Raw genomic sequence first — 7,867 nt, forward strand, 5'->3', positions numbered from 1 at the left:
TTTGCTCATTTGTAAGAACTGCCTGGCTGTTTTGTAAGAGACTTTGCAGTCTCAGGGACAGAAGTGCGGGGTGTTTGCTACAGTGGGGACGCCTGGGCTGGGCTCCCTGCATCACTGGAGCTCGTGCTAGGAGCGCAGTTATCCCAGGTGGAAGCCAAACCGCCTGACTGCTGAGCCGTGCCAACCTAAGCTCTCTGCCATTTACATTATAATCGGTCTGTCCCCCCAGCACCCCGGACCCTGCCAAGGCATGGTTATGAACTCGTCCAGTTTCACGTTTAAGGCTGCTTCTCCCTTCCGCTGTGAAGGCATTTGGGGCACCCATGCAAAATCAAGCCATTTCTCTTCAATGTATTTTTGTCACCTCTTTAAGCTGCGTTCTCATATCTTTACAGTGCTGAGAGCCGCAGCTCGTGCCCCAACGAGCGGTGGCCGGGGTGGCTGAATGACCTGCGGGAGACCCCCAGAGCACCAGCACCATTCCCCATCCCTGGGACCAGGCAGAGCCCCGTGTGCTGCTGAGGGCAACGGTGGCCTGGGGCAGGAGGTAGATGCTCCTGCTGCCTCTCTTCTTCGTGGCATCTCAAAGGGTTGCAAGAAACAGCAATGAAGACTAAAGGTAGGTTGGTGATAGGGAAAGGTGAGGATACTCCCTTGGAGACAAGCGTAAGGAAAGAGAGGAGCCACGTGCCAGGCATGGGACCAAGGAAGGGACGTGAGGCGTCCTGGCTCTCTGCCTTCAAACTCAGAGCTCAGTTGTATTTGGGATTCTACCAAATAGCTCTGCAAAGCTGCACTTTGCCATGGAGCAAGGTACCAGTGGCATGCAAATGGAAAAAAACAGCACTGGCACATGGAGCCTGGGAAATCAGTGCTCCCCAACTCCATGTTCAACCTCAATGCTGCATCTTGGTCCTCCCACACTAAAGCATGCTCTTTCTCTTTTATAAACAGGCTGTGATTTTAAGTAGTACTTTAGCAAAGAAAACATAACTCTTTGAAGTACTGGGGACATGTAAAACCCTGCCTTTCACAGTGCGCTATGCAATAACCCGTCTAGGTTCTGGTTTACCTAAGGGGCTGGGCATCCATATCTCTCCACAACTCCACAGGCTGCTGCAAGGAGCACTGCAGGAATCTGCCTGGCTTCAGCCATCCAAGCCCAGAGAAGAAACACGCTTTATGAAGGCTCAGGAGCTTGCCAAAGCCCAGGGCTGGGATGCCTCTGCAGCTGGGGGCTGGTGCACATCTCATGCGCGGATTTGCTTGCAAGGAGTTGTGGGATGGTATTTCAAGCTGGGGCAAGGTGGTACGTACCTGTAACAAGATGGGGTGTGAATTGACTGACAGGGTGTACAACAGGCGCAGTTTGTCCCGGTCGGTGAGGTGGTCCATGTAGATGCTGCCAGCATCTGGCACCTCAGCGTAGCGCCGCACTATCCTGTCGAGGAGACGCTGGGACGGGCAACGCAGCATTGGGCTAGACAGGCCCTGGTGAGAGGGGAAAACATGACAAAGGTTTTTATTTTCCAGCCTGAGATGTCGCAATGTGCTTGGCCCATGCCAGGGGGATTGGCACCTCTGTGCTCTGCCCGCTGCGCCTCTGCCTGCTGCGGCACAGCTGCTGAAGAAGGGTACGGGCACACGGGGGGGATCTCGACAGCAAACCCCTCCTAGGAAAAAAAACCTGCACCGTCCAAAAATGCCTGTTCACAACTCAGGTTTCCAAAATGGTACCCAGTCTTTATGGCACAGCCATGGATATTGCAAACCTCATCTCTGCCCCGACTGCGCGGCACCACATTGCTCCGCGCCCGTGGGCCTCCTCCCTCCGCCTGGGTTTCCAGCCCTGGCATCCCGGCTCGCTGGTGGAGGCCTCCCTGTCGTTAAGCCAGTGAGTCACTTCCCTCGTTAAATAATGTCTTCGGATCACTTCACTATTTGTTTAACCCGTGAGCAGCTTTCTTGGAAATACCATTTGCTAAGGTCAGTAAACACGCTTTAAAAGTGTAAATAAACACTGTATATGGGTACAAGCACAGGATATATTCTCTCTCTGATAAACTTGCGCATTAAATATCGAAACCAAATCTGAATAGCCTGTGCATATTTTTTGCAAATACTAGCAACAGATAAAGAACAGTTGGGCTAATGGAGTCAACCATCACTGTATTTCACCTTTCTGATTTGGAGGTTTGGCTTGTAAAATTGCACAAGCAATCTATGGCTGGGATAAATGGGATGGAAATTTATACCTTCGTAGTCAAAAATACCTTTTTTCTTGAAGTCAGTCTTCCTTAGTAACCAAGGAGAGTAGACATACAGAGAGTTGCCCATAGTGGCATAGAGATGCTGCCCTGCCATGCTTCTGCTGGGGAAGGGAATCAGGTTTTTGCTAAGCCTTTTTCTTCCAAATGACCCCAGGAGCCAAATTTACTCTTTCGGGTTTTCTTTATACTTTGACGACTGGGAGACGTGCTTCAGAGGAAAGGGCACTGGAGCTCACATTGCTCCCTGCCATTCTTCACGCTGAGAGCAAAGATTTGAGTCAGGATCTCCCAAAGTCACTTGGTAACTCTGAGGTAGGTCCCTCTCAGTCCTTCTTCTGTGAGCTGTTCATTTGGCATAAACCACTTAATTACCCAGCCACGACAAAGAAACGAAGAAACAAGGAAAGGAGGAGTGTACCGCTCTCCCGGTTGGAGGTGGGAAGGGGGGACTGGACCTCCCACATCCCCTCCTCTGCCTCCCTGCCAGCCTCAGTGAGGTCCCAACCTCTCCCTCCTTGGCCATCGGCTGCGTGGAGCAAGGCCTGAACGCCCATAGCTGGTCAAAACTCCCTGAGAAACTCAACCCCAACTGGAGTGTTGTTTCACAACAGCCAAAAAACCACTTTTTTCTTTTTTCCCCCCAAAGGATAAAACATTTGTCAAAACTAATTCTCCTCATTTCTAGTTACAAGTCTTCATACACTTCTCTCCTCTGGGGTAGCCTTATGAAGGAAATATTTTTTTGACTAATTATCTAAAACCATAGAAAGAGGGAGGGGAAGGGATGGTTATGGATTCTGTCTCGCAGCACTTGCAGGCACGTCATGGCTGACTCTGTCACTTTCCCTTTGGAGGAGAAGTGAGAAAAAATGAGCACAGCAGAAGAGAACTGTGTTAAGTAAGAGGTAAATGGTGGAGAAAGTCTCTTGCAGCTCAGTCTGTATGCAAGTATTTGCAACCAAAGTTAGAAAGCCTCGCTGCCTCCAGGAGTTTGCAATGCAAAAGCTGAGACCTTTAAGAGTATACAGTAGGAACAGAAATCACGGTGGCAGAAAATGCATGAAAGTTGTAATAAGGGTTTTTTCCAAGGTCAGAGCTCATCCTCCTAACACAGGTGTGGACACGCACTGCACGTGATGATCACAGCTGCTTGTTTTCTGAGGAACCATTTCAGGCGTACGGGCAAGAGCAGAGGAGCAGGGCTGGGTGCTGCGATGTTTGTATCAACCATTGGTGCAGCTTCCTATGATTTAATGAAGCCCTGATCCACCAAAACCGAACAGTGGGGCCTTTTGATTTCGGCAGGGCTATTCAACAGCGTAAAGTTCAGCACCTGCTTGAGCGTTTCAGTGGAGCGCGTCCTCCCCTTCCAGCAGACTGATGGAAACATCCCTACAGCAGAAAAGGAGCTGGAGCTGTAAAACTGTCAGACAAAAACTGTCGATGGAAGAAAAATTTGAAGACCATGTACTCAGAACACAGGAGATACTGATTTATCTGAGAATATCTTAAGTCCTTTGCAGTGTCTTATCACCACAGAGAAAAAGAGCTGGCAGACAACCTGACGTATTGTTTGTGATTGATATGGAAAGCTGCTTCTTTACTTTGATTAAATACCCACATTTTTATATCTGATTATGAGTAGTTCCCACAAAGTCTAGCTGCACTCAGCTGTGATTTTTTTTTCCCCTACTGCAGAGTACATGATGCATTTTAAACTCCCATGTATGCATATGCATGCGTGTTCTAGCACAGACACACCCAGAATTTGCTCTGACATAAAGATGACCTCTGGAAGACAACTTCTCTTCACTGCTTTCTCTTCAGCCAGCCCAGGGGACGGCACAGCTCAGCAGCACAGCCGCCTCCTGCCCTGTGTGCCGCTGCCTGGGTGCAGCTTCACCAAACGACCAGGTTTAGGGTGGGCTCCAGGAAGAAAGACTGGGATGCAGGTGTCAATGGATCTGCAGCTCCTGGCCATTTGAATCCAAGGGTTTCGTTCGCCCCCAAAAGAAAGAAACTAAGGATGCCCTGTGAATCATAGATAGAATCATAGAATCGTTATGGTCGGAAGAGACCTCAAAGATCATCAAGTCCAACCGTTTACTCAACGCCACCATGCCCACTGAACCATGTCTTGAAGCGCCACATCTAAATGTTTTTTGAACACCTCCAGGGATGGTGACTCCACCACCTCCCTGGGGAGCCCGTTCCAATGCCTAACGACTCTTACAGTGAAGAAGTTCTTCCTAATATCCAGCCTGAACCTCCCCTGGCACAACTTGAGACCGTTTCCTCTTGTCCTAAAGCTACAGGGCCCATCCCCACTGCCAGCAGGTTTACTGAAGCACATCTCCGATGATGAGGTACCAGGTCGAAGAGGCGGCAGGTCTGAGAGGTGGTTCTGGGAGACCTTAACACCCATCCTTTCCGAGGATGGACCAGCTGCCAGCTCAGCGAGCAGCTCCCTATGTGCTGGGAGGGAAGCGATGTGTACTGGGCTCAGAGGCCAAACCGCCACGGTGCTGGTACATCTACTGAGGGCAGGTGGAGGTGCTGGTCAGTTGTTTCAAACAGTACATCCTAGAGAGAGGGGCTGAAAATGGCTGGATTTTCACCTTGGTACTACTTTTGTCTGCCTGCCTTCAGCATCTTCCAGGCTGTGCTTTGTAGGCACTGTGGGCAATATCTGTGCTGAAACCAACCCGCTTTGTGGTTGTTCTTCCCCTCCAAGAGAAGCACCCAGCGTGGTTTGAGGTGATGAGCTCCTGGGCAAAGCAGCGGGGGGCTGGGGGGTACACCGCCGCTGGTGCGCCCGCCCCTGCAAGGATGGCCCCCAGCCAAATCCCGCTCATCTCTGAGGTCGGCTGGATTTTAAGACTGAAGACTTTGCTGCATCTAATAAAGATTTTTCATTGTGGCAGGTGAAATAATCACTGTGGCAGGCAGCCCGGCTGATGGTCGGGTCAGGCAGGGCAGGCAGCGTAAAGTGAAAAAACATTACTTCACGGTCTGTCATTTTGATTCAAGCACATTATGGTTTGTCGTAATTCTCTGCTCTGTAAGACAAAAAGTACCTGAGCCCATTAGCTTTCCTTGGTGTTGTTATGTAGGAAAAACTGCGGAGAGGGCAGTACAGACACCGCTGGGTGACTGTAGCTTTGTGAACCAGGGTGGGCATTGTGCCAGGCATCAAGACTGGAGTGCTGTTAACACCTCCGAAAAGAGAGAAGGGGGTAAAAAAGCCAGGAGAGCAGTGCTGCAGGTGAGTATTTGCAGTGATGTATGGTACCCCAAGAATCCCCCTCTGATGGCTCATGGGGGGTTACCAACATGCGTCTGCCCAGCAAACAGTGAGGAGGGGCAGCAGCGTGGGGCTGGGGGGCAGGCAGAGGTGCTCCTGCGGCTTTCGGCTCTGAGGAGGGCTGGGATGAAGGGGATCCCCGGCTCCGCGGGGCTGGATGGCTTTGGGGGGGGGTCACCCCAGAACCTGTGGTGGCCCACACAACAGGGCTGGGGGCTGGAGGGGGTCTCTTGTACAAACTCACACAGGCTGTATGACTGCAATGTTGTTGCCACAGGCTGTTTTTCACCTCACACCACTGTAAGACCGGCAGCCATTTTGCAGAGCATGTGCCCAACCTTAAATAGTGATCGCTGCTGAAATTTGGAAGGGCGGGGGGGTAGGCTCCAGGGCCTCTGCATTGCTACGCTCCTCTGTGTAGTCAAGCCTATATGCTGTCATTTATATCCCAGTTTAGGTTTCGCTGCTTGACTTACAAAACCAAAGAACCATGAAAACAGGAGCAGAGCAATCCTGAAGCTGCTGTGCAAAGGTCGGGGCTTCCCTGCAGCCTCCTGTGCTCTGTCCTCAGAACTAAAAAACTGCAGGGGCGGATGAAACGTCCCAGGGAGTTTGTCCCTCGTCATGTCCCCCCAGGCTGGGCCCCCAGCTCGGCTCAGAGGCACCCCGGAGCTGGGCTCAGCTCAGCTTCCCAGTGCTGCACGGGGAAATTCAAGCATCCCGGAGAAACTGGATTGGTGCAAGGCCAGGGTGCCCCAGCCAGAGTCGCCGCATGGTGCTGTGTGCTGTGTGGGCATGTGTGTGCGTGTGTGTGTGTGTGTGTGTGTATGCGTGTGTGCATGCATATATGTGTGAGTGCAACCCAGCCAGCTCAGCAGGAGTTCAGTTTCAGAGAGGACAGGGTAGGGATAACCGTATCGCACATCAAGAGCCTTTTAAGGAGAAGGAGTTGAGCTCAGCTAATGATTTAACTTTGCAGCAGATCTGAGATACCACAGAACCACATTTTGCCGGTTGCTTTTTCACCCAGCTCAGCAAATGGAAGTTTTAAGCTCTCGACTCCTTCCCTTTCACATGGTACTGCTGTGAGGGCAGCACAGTTTTGCTGTGGACACTTGGACACTTCAGCAAGGCTGGAGAGCCTGGCAGCCCACCTTGCCCCACTCCCCAGCCCCCTGCAGTGCTGCCTTGGAGGAGAGCGATGCCCGGGGAGGAGTTGTCCCTGCCCGTGGCCCACAAGCTCAGGTGAGGGATGCTCTGCGTGGAAGCGATGCAAATTTGCCCCCTCTCCCAAGGTTTCTAGACGAAGTACAGTCTAGCTTTGCTCCAAAAAAAAGTTTCTCTGTCCAGCATGTGTCATCCTGCACCTTGCCCCCCCGGGAGGGTGCTGGCTTCAGGGCGACCTGCCGTGGGGGGCTGTCAGTGATTCGGGTGAGTCCTTCTCGGTGCAGCTCAGGCACCAATCCCAGCACTGCTCCTGCTACTGCGGCTGCAGCGTGGGGTCTGCCACTCTCCATCCTCAGACGTGCTGCTCCACGGGGTAACAGAAGGGGAAAAACTCAAGGCATGTACTTTAGCACTCAGCAAAGCTGAGCGGGTGCAGCAGGAGGAAGCAGTTGCCTTTATAGAAGGAAAACTGAAGTCCCTTTTTCACAGCCGCTTCTCTCTCGAAAGAGGAAGAAGTACTGCAATACTCCTCCTTTGCCTCTCAGGGCCTTGCTTAGAATATATCCAGCCTCCACCCTGGTGCCTGCCCCTTGCCCGTGGTTATTGCGATGCTTTGCTGTTGTTTGGATGGGGCAGGGGCATGCCTGTACATTTGGGAGGGGTCTTTAGCTCTCAGATGCAAGCCAGGAGCTGCAAAACACACTCGCCTGCCCCGTGACCATCCCTGGCTGCCTGTGGCATCCCTCAGCATAGGCAGCACTCGGATGCCCACTTTCCCTTGGAGCCTGCCTGCTTTGCCCCCCTGGCCCTGCCCGTGTGTCCGTCTCCCCGTGCCATGGCTGCCCGTCTGCCTGATGGCAGTGATATGTCCCCCCCCGTGATGTGCCTGGCCTGGCTTCGCCTGTGACACCCCAGGACTGCGACAGAAAGGGCAGTGTGCTGCTTTGTGCCTGAGATCACTTGCTATAGATGGCAGGGAGATGGGGAATCGAGGCTCCGGCTCCAAGTGCCTGTGCCACTTGCTCTGTCGGCCACAAGCGGAAGGCTCCAAGCTGCGCCAGTCCCTGGCCTGGAGCAAAATCACTTTCAAGGCACAGGCTGCCCTTTTGGGTACAACTTTGTGCCA

General features: G+C 52.3%; 1 protein-coding gene across 1 annotated transcript in view; it reads right to left on the reverse strand.

Moving 5' to 3' along the window:
• The window catches only part of LOC104164058 (chromosome unknown open reading frame, human CXorf36), a 14,447-nt gene that overhangs the window by 793 nt on the left and 5,787 nt on the right, over positions 1-7,867 (reverse strand). The window contains exon 3 of the mRNA XM_009703277.1: positions 1,318-1,491. Coding sequence (XP_009701579.1) covers positions 1,318-1,491 — 174 coding nt within the window. The remainder of the gene's footprint in view (positions 1-1,317; positions 1,492-7,867) is intronic.

Source organism: Cariama cristata, unplaced genomic scaffold, assembly GCF_000690535.1.
Source record: "Cariama cristata isolate BGI_N322 unplaced genomic scaffold, ASM69053v1 scaffold3597, whole genome shotgun sequence".
Classification (NCBI taxonomy): Eukaryota; Metazoa; Chordata; class Aves; order Cariamiformes; family Cariamidae; genus Cariama; species Cariama cristata.